At 41.3% G+C, this 18643-nt stretch overlaps 1 protein-coding gene across 3 annotated transcripts in view; it reads left to right on the top strand.

Annotated features, from left to right (window-relative positions):
• Positions 1-696: 696 nt before the first annotated feature.
• nlrx1 (NLR family member X1) overlaps positions 697-18643 on the top strand; it is a 33931-nt gene continuing 15984 nt past the window's right edge. Inside the window, exons 1-6 of one of the 3 annotated variants that reach the window (XM_061681681.1) lie at positions 697-795; positions 1142-1211; positions 2992-3104; positions 5117-5510; positions 10651-10882; positions 12499-13666. In XM_061681681.1, coding sequence (XP_061537665.1) covers positions 1192-1211; positions 2992-3104; positions 5117-5510; positions 10651-10882; positions 12499-13666 — 1927 coding nt within the window. In that variant the 5' untranslated portion in view covers positions 697-795; positions 1142-1191. Of the gene's footprint in view, positions 1212-2991; positions 3105-5116; positions 5511-10650; positions 10883-12498; positions 13667-18643 lie in introns of all 3 variants that reach the window. The other 2 variants (XM_061681680.1, XM_061681678.1) reach the window with 2 other exon arrangements.

The following is an 18643-nucleotide window of genomic DNA, read 5'->3' as shown; positions in this document are numbered from 1 at the left end:
CATGATTTCTACCAGCATTTCAGCATTCACACGCAATTTCTCCAGGAATTGCATTTTCTAGTTGACGTAGTGCATTTGTTTTCAGGCGATGCTTTTAATCTGAAATGGAAACGAGACGTAACATACAATATTAAATTACACAATGTGTTCAACTGCTGCCATAGGAAAGCGCATTCGTTTGGGAAAACTATCAACAAAATAAAAGCGCTTCCTGCAAACGCTACATCAAATACGCTGTAAAACTGCAGAGTCTAATGTAAAATGAAATCACCCTCCCTGCATCGAGCACAACAAACAGTTATGACGCATCATATATACACACACACACACACACACACATATATATATATATATATATATATATATATATATATATATATATATATATATATATATATATATATATATATATATATATATATATATATATATATATATATACTTTTCCAGTCAATATTCTTACGTCTAAATAAAGCTCATTGTAGTCTAAGGTCTGCTGTTAATAACGCTTGTCATGACACAAGTACAAAATAGACTACCGGTCTCATCACCCCTGCACATAACCCACTTCCACATGAAAACTTGTCGTTTACTGCTACATGAAGTATCGTAGATTGGCGACATCTCATTTTATTTTGAAGCGGCACTTGCGGACGCAGAGTTCAGGCGCTTCCTTCTCGGGAAGAGAATCACGCTTTATCACACATTTATTCGGGGTTTTACTCGATCAGGACAACCGAGAAAATTCAACGACAGCTTCTGGATACTGCTCTGCTGCGGACAATAAAAAGGACGGTAGGAGTATGGTATATACATATAAAAGATGAAAAATACCACGTCGTTTCATTTGCTTCTAATCCAGTTTACCCTTTTCCATTGACAATGAGGTATGAGTGACCTTCTTATTACAACTGCGGTTTTATAGTTACAGAATAGTTAGTGATTGTACTTACAGTACTAATCATTGTTAAGCGTCGGAGTTGCAGAAGAGGTTCTCACGTATAACGGGGTGAAATGACTGCACGTAGAAGTGTGAATGTAGGAAGACGTGTGGTTTCTGTGTGTTTTCTAAACTAGTACGCGGATCAAATGATAATTTCCTTGTTCAACATTGCTGTACCATATATTGTTTTCCATACAGCTAAAACCGCAGTTTCCACTGGCATTAATTATTTTAGCAGAGCAAGAAGGATGAGCTCCTCGCTGCAGCGGTAAGTTCTATTTAAGTGTGGACTTTTCACAAGTGTTGTTATTCTGCTTCTCACTCACGAGTGGAACTTCTGTTCGCTGACATACAAAACACCAGAGGTGGGTAGTAACGCGCTGCATTTACTCCGTTACATTTACTCAAGTAACATTTTCCATCAACTGTACTTGTCACAGTACTTTAAATTCACCGTACTTTTACTTGAGTATTTATGTGAAGAAGGAGCGATACTTTTACTCCGTTACAATGATTGACATGCCGTTAGCTACTTTTATTTATTCATTCTTGCGTGTGCGGGTCTATTTTTCGGGCCTATTTTCCGACTCCATCTTCGACTTCCGCATAGGGCGGCTGTTACGCCAATCAAACGGGATCACATGTCATTTGCCTCCAATTCACCAATCAGACGACACAATGCAGTCACATGACCGGGAATCGTAGCCTTTGCGAGGCCAATCAAAGTGACTCATATTGGGGGCAAAAAACAAAAACAGTCGAGGGACTGTGTTTATTTTACAGACTAGTGATGGGCACGGCAGTTCTTTTGAGTGTACTGAATCATGCAAATCAGTTCATTAAAAATATTCGTTCAGTTCTTTTTCACAAAATCATTCAAGTGCTTCCTCATTCAGTTAATGATCCATCCCCGAGGTTCACGGTCACTCAACACGTTCACCGAAGGACTATGCGTTGTTGTTGTCATGTATAGTAAAGTCGGAAAGGCGGGGAGATTATTTATATATAAAAAAAAAAAAAAAAAAAAAAACTTCAGCTAAATGATCACCTACCTCTCTCTCTCTCTCAGCAAGCTCTCGAACACCCGTCTTCGGTTGTGAGTCGTGAACATGCGTGCAGCGGGCTCGGCTCCCGACCATCCTTCCGTGTCCCCTGACGTCCAGCTCGGCTCTCGCCGGCCGGCGTGACCTTTCTGCCTCCCACCGCGGTGTACCATCGCTAATACCAGCCCTCCGCCAGCTGGGCTTTCTGCTCACTCACCTTACTGTTATTGTCATCTGATTAGTGGAAAGCGGCTTTGAGTGTCTTGAGAAGCGCTCTAGACGTGTTATTATTACTATTATGAAATAAAAAGCTTTAATAATCGCATCTTTGGAGTCACTGGTACCATTCTGTGATTGCAAAAAAACAAAAGCCAAAGAAAGAAATAAAACACACGCGTACTCAACCCTCCGAATGTCGTGAATGCACACACCCATCTTAATGTTCCAGTCCGACCCATAATCTTTTATACTATGTATCGAAGTGTACAGACCTGTCGGACTTTACCAGAACTGCAAGCGTGTAAACAATGTGACAGGTGTCTTGAAGGGGAAGTTTTAAGTGGATGTGTGTGAATGCCAGGTCCGGTTTAAGCGGTAGTTAGATGAAGTGCTGGTATTTGATGATAGCATGACAGGGCATTCAATGAGAGTTCTAATGAATATGGAGGGGGAAAAAACTCTGTATGTTCTCAGAGAGCAGGTTTGAAGAGTTTTTAGTTCAAATAAAAGGGTGATAATCTGCTGTGCTCTCGTAAATCCACCAGTTTAAGGTATGTTGATATACAGGTACCTGTTTCAACCTGCAAGCGGCCCAATTGCAGCTGTTTTCTGCTATTAATCATTATGTGAAGCATAATCATAGCGATCAGACTTACTTTTGAGAACAGGTGGTGTGAAACAACGAAAGTGACCTTTCTCATTGTGGGAGTGGAGCGTCCTATAAAGTTTATGAACAATGATTTCTTGCTGAACTGACCAGAGTGACTAGGCCCTGTTTTTCTTAAGACAGTTGAGTCACCTTTTTGTATTCTGGAAGTGGAAGAGGAGAGCGGATGTTTGTCTCTTCCCAGCTGCTGGATTTTTCTGCGGGAAAGCCTGGTCCACTTCAGTACAACCAGGTGAACAGCTCATTCGGACAAAAATCTGTCTTTTCCTTGACATATATATTAGACTCTCCCCAAAAAGTATTGGAACAGGGAGGCAAAATCCTTAATTTTTGCTGTTGACTGAAAACGTTTGATATAAAACAAAATTGTATGAGACAAGAGGTGAACATTTCGACTTTTATTTGCAGGTACACTTTTTAGAAGGCAGCACCTTTTATTTTTTTAACTCACCAAATTTTTTTATTCGAGACAATATATTGTAACATAGTCACTGATGGTGTAGTAGTACATCAGCCTGAGTATGGTGCGGGCAGCGTGGGTTCAGTTCCCACTCAGTGACGGTCTGAATGTGAATGTGAGTGTGAGTGGTTGTCCATATCTATATGTGCCCTGCAACTGGTGACCAGTTTCAGGGTATAGTCTGCCTTTCATCCCTGGACAGTATAAGCGGTATTGAGAACGGATGGATGGATATTGTAACATGTGACTAATACGTGTTACGCAGGTGTGTATTACATTCGCCCTTGTTTTTTTTAAATTAATGCCTTATGTCTTTTATGCACAATGTGAATTTAGGAAATAAAAACTGTTGATTATAGAAAAAAAGTAAACCAATTAGGCGTATGTTTTCAAGTGCAAGCTCTTTTTTGCTCTCTTTTTCTTTATTTTCTCTTTTGTATTTATAATTGCTCATTAATCAAACAAACATTTTGTTTATCCAAATACTCACTCGTTCAATAGAATTTTCAGTAGGATACTAGAGTACTAAAATAATTGTTAGCTGCAGCCTTGCATTTAACTCAACTGTTATATTGTCATATTTGTATTGTTTAAAAAAAAATAAAAATAACCTTGCTTCGGGTCCCTGTGCAATAAACCTACAAAATATTGCTCCTCAAATGAAGAAATAATTAGCAAAACTGCTCCTCAAAGGACAAAAATATATATTTCTAGCCTTGAAATTATAGCCTTGGAATGGGTAGAAATTTACAGTACAAAAACAAGAGCAAGCAATTCTGCAAGGTTTTATGTACTGACAAAGAGTAACCTTTACCAACGTGATGGAAAGGCTAAAGCGTTCAGAAAGATGGGATGTACTCACTACAAATAATGCTCTTCTAAGTTGTGTGTCAGTTCCGGATCTAATTGCATGGACATTTTGAAGTTGAACTTTTGATCTCGTCTCATATTCAAACCCAAACGTTTCAGTCTACAGCTAAAAAATAAAAAAGGCAACTGGTCTAACTGTTCAAATACTTTTGAAGGGGAGTATAGGTAACTGTTAATAGCTGTACCATTACTAGAACCTTCAGTTATTACACCAGCCAATTATGTTGAGATCCAGTAGATAAGCTGTATTAAATAGTTAGCCTTCAAGACACTTTCAGATGGCTTTTTAACATCTATACCATTATTATAGTTGTAATTTTCAGCTACATTGAATTCAATGAAAGGATTTATGATATGTTATCGATTTCATAAATAAGGTAAACAAAAGTAGTAATAAAAGTAAGATTAACATGAGCAAAGTATTGGTTCAGTTTACTTAGCCGTGAAGGTAAGACTCGCCAGTTTAAATCCAGATGATCTCAAAGTCATCATTTGCCAGACTAGGCCTGCCGCACACTGCGCGATGCGGTTGAACCAGATTGGACCGGACCATCGCATAAAAATAAGAGTTGCGGACGCGACCGCGCACATGAAGCGATTGGCTTATGGCTCGGGGCATCGTGGCGGCTGTTCAGTGTCTCGCGTGCTTAAAAACACCCATGTATTTTCAGTGTGAGTGAAAGCTTGTATTTATTTTGATTGGTTGTAAGCTGCGACGATGCGGGCCGGCGATGCAAAAACTGTGGCCGACTGATCGGCAACTCATGAAAACAGTGGCAAACTACGCACACTGCGCAACATTTCAGTCTGTTTCGGCTCCGTTGCTCAGTGTGTGGCATCCTTTAGGCTGAAAGCAGGAGATATGCTGGAAACAAACGTAATGTTTTTAACAGCCCCTTTCACTTTTTGTACAGTAGATCCGACTGAGTTCCACAAGAGGAAGCTGTTCTTATGGTTCAGCCATCTTCCCCAGGAAGAGAAGCAGTTTGGAGGATTCTTTAGCCCAGAGACAATGCATGTGGATCCACTAATCTTGGAGAGGAAGCCAGAGGAAAGAGCCGGACTCCTTGGCTCCACCCTGAAAAATCAGGATTCCTCCAGCCCCTCCATTACTGTGGAGCAGCTCTTTGAAATCAGTGAAGACCAGCCTGAAGATAGAGGACTCAACGTTCTGCTGTACGGGGCAGTGGGAACTGGTAAAAGCACAGTTGTCCGAAAGCTGGTGCTGGATTGGTGCGCTGGGACCATGCTGACTGACTTCAAACTGCTGATTCCCTTTTCTTGTGAGGATCTTGGCGAGCTAACAAAGTAAGAAAATGTTTGTAATGTGGGTAATTGTGTGTATATTTTCTCTGGGTACAAGTCCAACTATGTAAATTAGGTTCTTTGAAGACTCTTATGTTGTCCATAGATGTGAGCATCAATTCCTGTCCGTCTCTGTGTCAACCCTGTGATTAATTGGTGACCAGTCCAGGGGAGTACCCTGCCTTTCGCTCTAGATATTCATGCTAGATAAACAGGAATTGGCTGTAGCCCCTCTGTCAACTTGGATAGGATGAGCAAAACAGAATGTGTATGTATTTTTCATTTGTAATTACAGTCAATCTGCTAAAAATGGCGCTGCAATGAATGAAACTAGAGTAGTGTCAGGCCTGATGGGCCTGAAGTAATATTTACAGTCAAGTCAGCCTAAAAAAACCACCCACACACAGATATTATGTGTAAACAGTATTTACCGCGACCGAATGTTCACAGAGAAAGACGGGTAGAAGTCTCAGTTACAAGAACATAGTTAAGTCATGAAACATTTTAATACCTTAAAAAAATTTGTGAATACCCACTAATATGTATTTGTGAGTTTTAAGAATCGATTTACCATATACCAAGTACTCAGGACCTGCTTGCCAGTTTGAGACTTGAGCAAATAAGCAGGTGTGATTAATTCCACGGGCAAATTCCAAAGTTCCAGTCAATTTATCAGCCAGTATTGAAAAGTATTCCTGAAACGTTATAGGGTATATCAAATAACATTGCACAGACTTCTTTTGGGTGATTTTTAAATTGAATACCCTTCCAGTCTAAAAAGTAGTAGTACTGTTGTGACAAGTCTACAGCTAAAAAATAAAAGTGTGATACTTTGAGATACTTCAACCGATTTTATTATTTTTTTCCATTCTTCGTGTGTGGGGGGGGGGGGGGGAGCGCTGTATGGTATAGCTGCTTACTCACTTCGTAAGCAGCAGTTTGGCAAATATTGAACAATTCATCAAAAGAAGCTTCAAGCTCTTTAATGCCACTCCCATGAGAAGTTTACTGTCAAACGAAACAGTAATTACACATCATGCATTTAAAACAACCACCTAGCTTTATCTTTGGAAAGTCCTCTTAGCTTAGTGCTAACAAACAATGTAAAATGCTATTGACATGCTAATGTTAGCATTGACTAACATTAGCATCAATAATCTCGGTTTTAGAAGCAAGGGATAGTTGAACACAAATTGAGGAGCAACATGTGTCGACGGGTAATATAACAATTCAAACAGGCATATTTTATTTATCCTCTGCGAAAAATGACTCCTATTTCAGCATCTTACTGAGTCACTTACAGAAGTAGTAGAAGTACTGTTCTTTGTTTGTGTCTGTATTACAGTATTATACTGCCTCCCGATGGCCAAGGCTGACACATCGGAAGAAGCAGCACAATTAATTGAGTTGCACCGTTAAATCATTATGCAAAAACTGTTTCATTCTTTACATTCTATTCACTCTGTTTTTATGAAGTACAATATTATAGAGTACTATTTTTCCTTCTTAAAAACAAAAAGATTTTTCCGGGGGCGAGGCTGGAACGTCTTAATGGCATTTACAGTAATTTCTATTAGGAAAGATCATTTAAGATATGAGTGTTTTGAGTCAGGAGCGTGGTCATGGAACAAATTCAACTAGTATCTCAAGGCACTACTGTAGTCGATTTCTTTGCACTGAGGAATAACTTTTATTGTCTCTTGGCATTTTTAAGACTAGAAGAGCAGAAAGGATGACAAAGTTGATTATTTGCTTTTAAAAATCACAACACATAGTATGTGATTAAGAAGGGCAAAATAATCAATTACCATAATCAGTCCGCTATATGCGGAACATCACGAGACCAAACCCGGTAAACGCGTTAACGGATGTTTGCGTATGCTGCGATTACAAGCATAACTACGGGTTGATGACATCATGGTTTAAAGCCGAACTTGCTCAAATATAGTTTTCTTTATGGGTGGTGTCTTCTGATAAAAGTTAAATGCATGTACATCATTTAGTTATTGAAATATGATATACTGTAATTTCTCATGTATAATGTACATACCCCCCCCCAAAAAAAATAATCAAAACGCAATACTGTGCATTATATATAGGTGTAAGGAAAATAAAAACAATATTTCAGATTGTGTAAATGTTATATTGCTACTTAGGGGTTGTAAAGAAGGTGTCCACTTTCATTTTTCATTTGGCTTTTTTGGGGGAAAAAAACAACTAAACATCCATCAAGAAAAAATAAATAAATAAAAAAGTATAAAAGCCTGAATTCTTCCTAGAAAGGATTGCCACCCGAACATTATTGGTCCAAATTTAGAGTATATGTGCTCTGTTCATATATTCATTTATGCATTTGAAATTTTACATATTCCTTTTCAGGGAAGAAATCATGCTTGTCATGAATGTCGTATCCTCGGGGTGGTGTCGCGGTAGAGGAACATTTGTACGCTCCTTCAGGAGACGGAGAAGATGCTCCTCAATTCCTCTGCTCCGTTTACATTTTCCAGTATGAAATGGAAACAGGGCGGCACAGTGGACGACTGGTTAGCGCGTCAGCCTCACAGTTCTGAGGTGCGGGGTTCAATCCCCGTCCCCGCCTGTGTGGAGTTTGCATGTTCTCCCCGTGCCTGCGTGGGTTTTCTCCGGGCACTCCGGTTTCCTCCCACATCCCAAAAACATGCATTAATTGGAGACTCTAAATTGCCCGTAGGTGTGACTGTGAGTGTAAATGGTTGTTTGTTTGTATGTGCCCTGCGAATGGCTGGCAACCAGTTCAGGGTGTACCCCGCCTCCTGCCCGATGACAACTGGGATAGGCTCCAGCACCCCCGCGACCCTAGTGAGGAGAAGCGGCTCAGAAAATGGATGGATGGAAATGGAAACATTTTGTGCTATAAAGCTGTTTTTGAAGGTTATATATTTTTGAATCATATCAATAATGAATTTTATTTTGGGTGCTTTTCATGTCAGTGTCACCTACAGCAACATAAAGCAACATAAAATAAATACATTAACAATAAAAATACAGCAACATAGTACACAAGTATCAATATGAGATAAGTAGTAAACCCAAACCAGTTATAAAGTAACTGAAAATATTGAAATTGGAGCCCAGACAAAAAAAAAAAATATATATATATATATATATAATAAACCCTAAAGGAAAAGTATGGAATACAGTACTACTCATTGTGAAACAGCATACCATAAATGCTGATACTGCATTGAACATTGGCGGTATTTCCTTATTAAAAGACCCCCAAAACAGCAAAAAAATTTCTAAAGTTTGACTCGTTAACAAGCTGGACAATGAATGAAGGGATAAAAAGATAAAAAGTGTATCAGGCTGTTGTACTTTATGTGAAATCAGGCTTCAAAATGGTCAAGAATTGAAACAGGGGAATTGCATTGACTTTCTATGTAATCCTGCTGCGTGAAACGCCCAAAACGCATCCGGTGTGAACGCAGCATTAAAGGCAACGCAGGTTTAGAAACAGCCAAGTAACAATAAATAAATTCATCATGGGACTCCTACATAGTTTATTTTCCTCCGTTTAGTGGCATTGTAAAAATATATATTTTTCTGAGCAGCCTCTTTTTAATTTTTTTTTTATTTTATTTTTTTTAATGTAGACATTACATTTGAAGAGAGGGACATATGTAAGATGATTTATTTTTGCATTGATATGGAGTGGACCTATTCATTTTTGGGACTAATGGAATGTAATTGCGGAGGTATACTGTTTGTTTTAACACGAGTTAGAATCGTTAGTCCCTCTCCGTGTGATGTTGGCTCACACATCACTTTCGACTCACTAGTATACCACTAAAGTGTGATACTGTTACAATATGTTTAAACAATTCGACGGAGGGGGGCGGGGCGCGACACGTGGAGATCTAACTCACGGGGGTTTTCGGTGACGGTCGCTGTGAGCCAGGACGCTGCCTTCGCGGAGCGGAGGTCCACAGCAACCGCTTCCCGGCCCATGTCTCAATGTTTGCTGGGATGCTGGCGAGAACAACAAGGTGCTTCTAGCTCGCCCAGTCGATATCGAAGCGCCGCTTTCACAAGCGTAGTACGCCGTAGCATGTTGCAACGCTAACACGCAATAAGTGCTTCCGAGATCCAAATACGCTGCCACAAATGAATGGCGTGACAAAAAACAGTTACTGTACCAAAAATACCATTGTACAGACTCCAGAGAATTGTCTGTCGTATTCCTCTTTGCGTTGACAACGCTGACAGCCATTTAAACTCTCTCTGCGGCGCAGAACATTCTGCGAGATATGATTCCATAATAGATGAACTCCTGCCATCATGGCAGCCGGGTGGAAATGCTGCCACATTCAACATGGCTGCCACATACGCACATCCGGTAGTTGGATCTATTCATATTGGCGATTTATATTGACTATCTATAACCCAGAAACACGTCTTCCCAGTCTCTGCCAATATTACGCCACAGCCCCAGTAAACATCAATTTTCTGTGCCGCTTCTCCTCACTAGGGTCGCGGGCGTGCTGGAGCCTATCCCAGCTATCATTGGGCAGGAGGCGGGGTACACCCTCAACTGGTTGCCAGCCAATCGCAGGGCACATACAAACAAACAACCATTCGCACTCACAGTCACACCTACGGGCAATTTAGAGTCTCCAATTAATGCATGTTTTTGGGATGTGGGAGGAAACCGGAGTGCCCGGAGAAAACCCACGCAGGCACGGGGAGAACATGCAAACTCCACACAGGCGAGACCGGGGATTGAACCCGGGTACTCAGAACTGTGAGGCTGACGCTCTAACCAGTCGGTCCACTGTGCCGCCCACCGTAAACAACAGCGGCCAATTCTGGATCGAACAGCCTTTGTCAACGACAGTTAAAGTGACAAATGAAAACTATTTTTGGACACATTGGTTGGTCCCAACGGTCCGTTTTATCCGATATCCATTATATCCGGGTACATTTTATCAAGGTTCCACTAAGTATTGTTCTCAGTCTCTGCACATTTTCAGCAATGAAACACAGTTTTTCGTTTGGGAGCGCTTTAAATACAGAATTTACTGCCGCCACATTGATTTGTATACCCTCCTAGCTTCATTCAACTATTGTAACTGTTTTATTCTTATTTGTGATTTGTTTTGTCCAGGGTTGCGTCTTTAAGAGACCTGGTCAGTAGGAAGTACCTCCATTTGAAAAAAAACCCTCTGTTGAATGGGGAGGGCAACCAGGCCAAAGACGTTCTCTTCTTATTCAACGGGATGGAAAAGATGAAACTGGACTTCCGGATTGGCTCCACAGAGCTTTGCAGTGACCCAAATGAGCCGATGCCTGCAGGTGCAGTGGTGGTCAACCTTCTCCGCAAGTACCTTCTCCCTGAGGTAAAACAGCATGGAAAATTTTAACAACCAAGATGCAACATACTTAAAAATGGGATGTTCAGCATCTGTGGATTTATTCATTCATGTTTCGTCGGTTGTTGTAAAAAAAGCAACCGGCATCTTTAATGATCATGAGAGTTTTATCAATATCCTCCCAGGGCCAGTCTGTGAACATGCATCTGGTGTCACCATAGGAGTGTTTTGATTATTATTTATCAGGAAAAGAAAAAATATGTTAGAAATTATTAACAATGCAAATGTATTGTATATATTGGGTTATTGTTATTACCTTGTCCTTGAGCTGTCACTTTATCGTGGAGGAGGGTTTTGTGTGTCCCAATGATTTTAGGAGCTAAGTTGTCTGGGGGCTTTATGCCCCTGGCAGGGTTATCCATGGCAAACGGATCCCAGGTGAGGGACCACGGAAAGCACGGCTCCAAAGACCCCATGATGTATAAAAATACTGGAAGACGTTTTCCTTTGCGTGGAGGCTGGTCACCGGGGCCCCCCTCTGGAGCCAGGCCTGGGGGTGGGGCTCAAAGGCAAGCGGCTGGTGGCTGGGCCTGCACTCAAAAGGGTAACCTGGGTCCCCCTTCCCGTGGGCTCACCACCTGTGGGAGGGGGCATAGGGGTCGGGTGCAGTGTAAGATGGACGGTGGCAATCCGATCCCTGGCTACAGAAGCTGGCTCTAGGGACGTGGAATATCATCTCTCTGGGAGGGAAGGAGAAGTTCCGACTACATATAGTCGGGCTCGCCTCCACACACAGCTTGGGCTCTGCTACCTGTCCTCTTCAGGGGTTGGACTCTCTTCCACACTGGAGTCAGTGGGGAGAATACTAATGATTAAAAATATCACTCACCATTACTCTTCAATTAGCAAGTCTTATTATAGCCTGTGTTCATCTGGCTCCAAAGAATTAGGCATTTCTGTTTCACTGTTGCTATTTTACTTGTGCTTTTATTGTATTTGAAGATAGACATATATTTTGCAAGTAACTATGCTGTTGGTCTCATTTTTGTTGGATATTTCGACACGCTTGTCGCATATGCCGTCTGTATGCTCTATTCCGCGTGTTACAACAGTAACAACACGGTGCCGTGAAGTGTCATGGTATTTTGGTGCACTTTGCGAACCAATCAGACGTTGTGCTGAAGTGTATGAGTCCTTGTGTCAGCCAATCACAAGGCACGTTACGTACTTGTCAAGTGCGACACCTTCAGATGAGGACGTGCACTGCTGCGCTCAGTTTCTTATATTAAAAATAATGAATGAAGGGTTTTCTGTTGTTTGTTTTTACTCTGCCGGTGTTGCCCCTCAAACAATGCCACCCTGGATGGATGCCCGTGTCGTCCATATCAAAAACCGCTACTGTGCCCGCCTTAAAAGATATCCATTCTTGCTTACTGTGGACCGCTAAACTTGTCCACCTTCTTAACATCCTCATCTCTGTGATTTTAATCATTACAAGTTGGACCTACCTTGGGTTCTTTCAAATACAGAATATAAATCTAAGTTATTTGTAGTAGTAGTACTGTAGTAGTAATAGCAGTATTGCCCAGGCTTGTTGTAAAATGTTGAGATGTATGATCATCTGTTTGTTCTGTGTTTCTCAGGCCAGTGTTTTAGTGACCACCAGGCTGTCTGCCTTGGATCGCATCCCTCCAAAATATGTGAGTCGCTATGCACAGATTTGTGGCTTCAAAGACCCGAACCGTCAGCGTGCCTACTTCACCAGCCGTCTCCTGCAGCAGAGTGGGGAAACTGTGCAGGCACATAACGCTCAGGCTCTCATAGAGCTGCTTTACCTCAATCTCCAGAGGGAGAGCCAGCTGGCTGCAGCCTGCTTTCTGCCTTCTTACTGTTGGCTCACATGTGCCACCTTGCACTTCCTGCATTTCACTGACGCCATGGCACCCATCCGCACTCTGACTGGCATATATACCAGTTTCCTCAGGCTCAACTTTGGTGGGGAGGTACTGGGCAAAACTACTGGAGCGAGTGGACCCACTCAGGATCTCCACAGTTCTTTGATGTTGTATGTTATCCGCACAGTTGGCAAACTAGCCTACGAAGGCGTGACATACAAACGCACCTCATTCTCAGAACAGGAGCTGGAGCAGTGGATCGGAGGAAAAACCAAGACGGACGAGGAGTTACGTCAGCTGGCTGTCTTCAGGACTGATGTGCTGGACTTTTTTCTCGCTCCCTGTGTTGAAAGTTGCAAGCATTTACCCACAGAGCTTTGTGAACATGATGAGAGTCGATATGTATTTGCTGTTCCAGCCATGCAGGAGTACCTGGCGGCACTCTATGTGGTTCTCGGGGAGAATAGATCTGCTCTGGAGAAGCTGACCGAGCAGGTGTCTGTTGCCATTGGTCAGGCCACTGAGGACGTTAATGCAGTTGTCAATATCTTTTCCAAGTTCATTCCACTCAGAATCTTTGCTGTGTTCAACTTACTCAAGCTTTTTCCAAAGTTTTATGAGAAAATCAGTACTCAAAACAAGGGAAACATTGCCAGGACGATGGCCACTGAGCTGTTCCGCAAGGAAGATAGCTACAATGAGGACGTTCTGGATCAGGTTGAGCAAAGCCTCCTGGGAGTACATGGTCCACCATCACAACAACAATCCGAGGTTCAGCCTTTTGAGCTCTACCCCATCTTCATGGGTGGACTCTTACATTATGGCAACAGAGTCGTCCTTCAGCAACTTGGATGTAGCATCCAGAGTGCCACTGTGGCTCAGATCACACGAGCTCTTCGGAAATACCTTGTTAGAGGTAACGTGTTTCCTATATTCAGTATTACTATTACCACTTCAACTTTAGTTTGTGTATTGTATTTTAATTGGTTAAAAGAATTTATAGCAGTGTTGTGTGTGCAAAACATTACAGTAGCCTAATGTTAATTTTTCTTCAATCCCTTCAGGATTTGTGCCAGAAGGGGCAATCATTTTAAGGACTAAATATGAAAGTTGGAGTATTGACTTGGTTCACACTACGACTTTTTAGGACTCAGAAAAAGCTCTCATCAAAAAGCAAACTTTTCAAAGTCTGTCCTGTAGTTTAAGATTGGGATTTCACCTAACCTGTGCTTTTTCCCTTCGACTGTAGTCAGTTTAGGATTCCATCTGAAGGTAAGCTGTGATAGCAAAATACTTACCTGTAATATCCAATTGTAGTAGTTTTTATCTGTATTTGCCCAAATTTACTGTAGCTCACACAACAGGCACAATAAATCTATGAGCTCTATGCTGTTAAACTTCAAACCTGAATTCCAATAAAGTTGGGACATTGTGTAAAACATAAATAACAACAGAATACAATAATTTGCAAATCCTTTTCAACCTATATTTAATTCATACACAACAAAGACATTTATTGTTCAAACTGCTAAACTGTTTGTATTTTTTTGCAACTATTCACGCATTTTGAATTTGACACCTGCAACACATTCCAAAATAGCTGGGACAGCCATTCCTTGAAACAACATTCAATAACTGTGGCGGAACTGAGGAGACTAATTGTTGATGCCTTGTAGGTAGAATTCTTCCCCATTCTTGCTTGATGTACAACTTCAGTTGCTCAACAGACTGGTCGTTGTCGTATTTTCCGCTTCATAATGGGCCACACATTTTCGTGATGGGAGACAGTTGTTGGACTGCTGGCAGGCCAATCTACCCTCAGAATCACATTATTTTACTACAAACTACTAACGTGCAGAATGTGGCTTGGCATTGTCTTGAGGAAGTAAGCAGGGACATCCCTGAAAAAGACTGGAGTTGCATGGATGGCAGCATATGGTGCTCCAAAACCTGTATTACCTTTCAGCATTAATGGTGCGTTTACAGATGTGCAAGTTACCCATGCCATGGGCACTTACGCATCGCCATACAATCAAAGATCCTGGCTTTGAACTTTGCGCTGACAACAATCCGGATAGTCCTTTTCCTCTTTGGCCCGGAGAACACATTATCCATGATTTCTAAAAACAATTTGAAATGTGGACATGTCAGCCCACAGAACACTTTCCACTTTGCGTCAGTCCATCTCAGATGAGTTTGGGCCCAGAGAAGCCCGCGGTGTTACTAGGTGTTGTTGATGTATGGCTTCCACTTTGCATGGTTTTATCAGGCATTTGTAGATGTAGCAACAAACTGTGTTAACCGACAATGGTTTCTGAAGTGTTCGTGAGCCCACGTGGCAATATCCTTTACATGGCTGCTGGAGCCTATCATCTCTAGCAGCCCGCGACCCTAGTGAGGATAAGCGGTAAAGAAAATGGATGGATGGATAATGATCCTGGTTTTTAATGTGGTACCGTCTGAGGGATCAAAGGTCACGGACATTCAATGTTGGTTTTCACCCTTGCCGCTTACATGCAGAGATTTCTCCAGATTCTCTTAATCTTTTGATGATATTATGGACTGTAGATGATGAAATTCCTAAATATCTTGCAATTGTACTTTGTTCTTAAGATGTTGGACTATTTGCTCACAGAGTTGTTGACAAAGTGGTGAACCTCACCCTATCCTTACTTGCGAACAACTGAGGCATTCGGTGATACTCCTTGACACTCACCTGTTTCCAATTAACCAATTCACCTGTGGAATGTTCCAAGCAGGTGTTTTTTGAGCATTCCTCAACTTCCCCAGTCTTTTGTTGACCCTGTCCCAGCGTTTTAAGATTGTGTTGCAGCAATCAAATTCAAAATGAGACAATTTTTGTTAAAAACATGTTCATCGGTTCGAACATTAAATATCTTGTCTTTGAATCTTACTGTAGATGCATCACCATGCAAATGTAAACAATTCTGAATCAATTATTTCAATAATTTAACCAGAGGTTCAGGCAGCTCTTTATATCTCCTCTAGCTACCACAATGAATACATACGCTACATTGCCAAAGGTTATCGCTCACCTTCCTTGACTCTCATATGATTTTAAGTAATATCCCATTCTAAATCCATATGGTTTAATACGATGTTGGTCTACCCTTTGCAGCTATAACAGCTTCAACTCTTGTGCGAAGGCTTTCAACAAGGTTTTGAGTGAGCTTCTGCGATGTTTTGCTCATTCTTCCAGGAGCATATTTGTGAGGTCACACACTGATGTTGGACGAGAAGGCCTGCCTCACTGTTCACTCGAAATCAACCCAAAGGTGTTCTGTCGGGTTGAGGGCACGACTCTGTGCAGGCCAGTCAAGTTCATCCATACCAAATTATCTCATTCATGTCTTTATGGACCTTGCTTTGTGCACCAGTGCACAGACATGGTAGTACAGGAAGGGGTAACCTCCCAAACTGTTTCAATGTAACAGAGTAAAAGTATCAGTTCTTCACATAAATACTCAAGTAAAAGTAAAAAAAGTATGTTGCATTCAAACTACTCTGACAAGTAAAATTTATCCAAAATGTTATTTGAGTAAATGTAAAAGTGTAAATGTAGCGCATCACTACCCACCTCTGGTGTAACCTCACAAATGCGCTTCTGGAAAAATAGACATACAGTGTTGTGAGAAAGTATTGGCCCCCTTCTCAAATTCTTCTATTTTTGCATAGTTTCCCCACTTTAATATTTAAGACCATCAAACAAATGTCAGACACATAAAACCCAAGTGAACTTAAAATGATGTTTTTAAATTGTGGTTTCCTTTATTAAGAAAAAAACTATTCAAAGTTACCTGACCCTGTGTGAAAGAATATTTTAATATTGCTAATTATAACTGACAACTAATGAAAACCCCAAATTGAGTATCTCAGAAAATTTGAATATTGTGGAGAGGTGCAATATTGAAGACACCTGGTGCCACACTCTAATCAGCTACTTAACTCAAAAAACCTTCAAAGGCCTTTAAACGGTATCTCTGTCTAGTTCTGTAGACTACACAATCATGGGGAAGACTGCTGGCTTGACAGGTGTCCAAAAGACAACCATTGACACCTTGCACAAGAAGGGCAAGACACAAAAGGTCATTGCTAATGAGGCTGGCTGGTCACAGAGCTCTATGTCCAAGCACATTAATAGAGAGGCGAAGGGTAGGAAAAGATGTGGTTGGAAAAAGTGCACAAGCAATAGGGATATCCACATCCTGGACAGGATTGTGAAACAAAACCCATTTAAAAATGTGGCGGAGATTCAGAAAGAGTGGACTGCAGCTGGAGTCAGTGCTTCAAGAACCACCACGCACAGACGTATGCAAGACATGGGTTGCAGCTGTCTCATTCCTTGTGTCAAGCTATTCTTGAACAAGAGACAGTGTCAGAAGCGTCTCGCCTGGGCTAAAGATGAAAAGGACTGGACTGCTACTGAGTGGTCCAAAGTTATGTTCTCTGATGAAAGTAAACTTCGCGTGTCCTTTGGAAATCAAGGTCCCGGAGTCTGGAGGAAGAGAGAATCAGAATCATCTTTCATCAAGTATGTCGTCATCATCATCATCAAGTATGTCAAAAACGCACAGGGAAATTTTCTCCGGTAGTTGGAGCTGCTCTCGTACGAGAGCAGTCAATTGACAGAGAATACTTGTGAGACATAAAAAAAAACACACAAAAAGACAGTCACTGAGCAATAAAAGGTTACCAGTAATGCCGGTCCTATTTTCTTCTTTGGACAATTGTACAAAATGATGCCGAGTCCTCGAGCAATTAGAGCAGTTTGAGATGACTAATAGACCAATAGCTGGTGCAGTGATGATTGTGCAAATGGCACAGAGGCATCAAGAAATTTGCATGAAATGCAGAAGAGCTGAAGGCCACTATCAGAGCAACCTGGGTTCTCACGACACCTGATCAGTGCCACAGACTGATCGGCTCAATGCCACGCCGCATTGCTGCAGTAATTCAGGCAAAAGGAGCCCCAACTAAGTATTGAGTGCTGTATATGCTCATACTTTTCAGTTGGCCAACATTTCTAGAAATATTTTTTTGTATCGGTCTTAAGTAATATTCACATTTTCTGAGATACTGAATTTGCGATTTTCATGAGTTGTCAGTTACAACCATGTCATAAGAATTCAAAGAAAAACATTTGAAATATATCAGTCCGTGTGTTTTGAATGAATATAATATACAAGTTTAATTTTTTGAATGGAATTACTGAAATAAATAAACTTTTTCATGATATTCTAATTATATGGCCATCCATCCATCCATTTTCTGTACCGCTTATCCTCACTAGGGTCGCGGGTGTGCAGGAGCCTATCCCAGCTCTCTTCGGGCGAGAGGCGGGGTACACCCTGAACTGGTCGCCAGCCCCATCACCTGTAAATTAATTGACATCTATCAGTCTGGAAATTGTTACGAAAGCCATTTCTAAAGCTTTTGGATTCCAGCGAACCATAGAGAGCCATTATCCTCACATGGAGAAAACATGGAAAAGGGGTGAACCTTCCCAGGAGTGGCCGGCCTCCAAAAATTACCCCAAGAGAACAGCAATGACTCATCCAGGAGATCACTAAGGAATTTAGGGCAACTTCTAAAGAACTGCAGGCCTCCCTTGCCTCAGTTAAGGTCAGTGTTCATGACACAACAATAAGGAAGAGAATGGGCAAAAATGGCATCCATGGCAGAGTTCCAAGGTGAAAATCACTGCTGACCAAAAAGAACATAAAGGCTTGTCTTTTGTTTAAAAAAACATTTGAATGATTCGCAAGACTTTTAGGAGAATATTATATGGACTGACGCGATGAAAGTTGAGTTGGACGGTGTGTGTCTCGTTACATATGGTGTAAATTGAAGGAACCTGAATTTTATAATCACC

This window comes from Phycodurus eques, chromosome 7, assembly GCF_024500275.1.
Source record: "Phycodurus eques isolate BA_2022a chromosome 7, UOR_Pequ_1.1, whole genome shotgun sequence".
Classification (NCBI taxonomy): Eukaryota; Metazoa; Chordata; class Actinopteri; order Syngnathiformes; family Syngnathidae; genus Phycodurus; species Phycodurus eques.
This window is presented reverse-complemented; position numbering and strand designations above follow the sequence as displayed.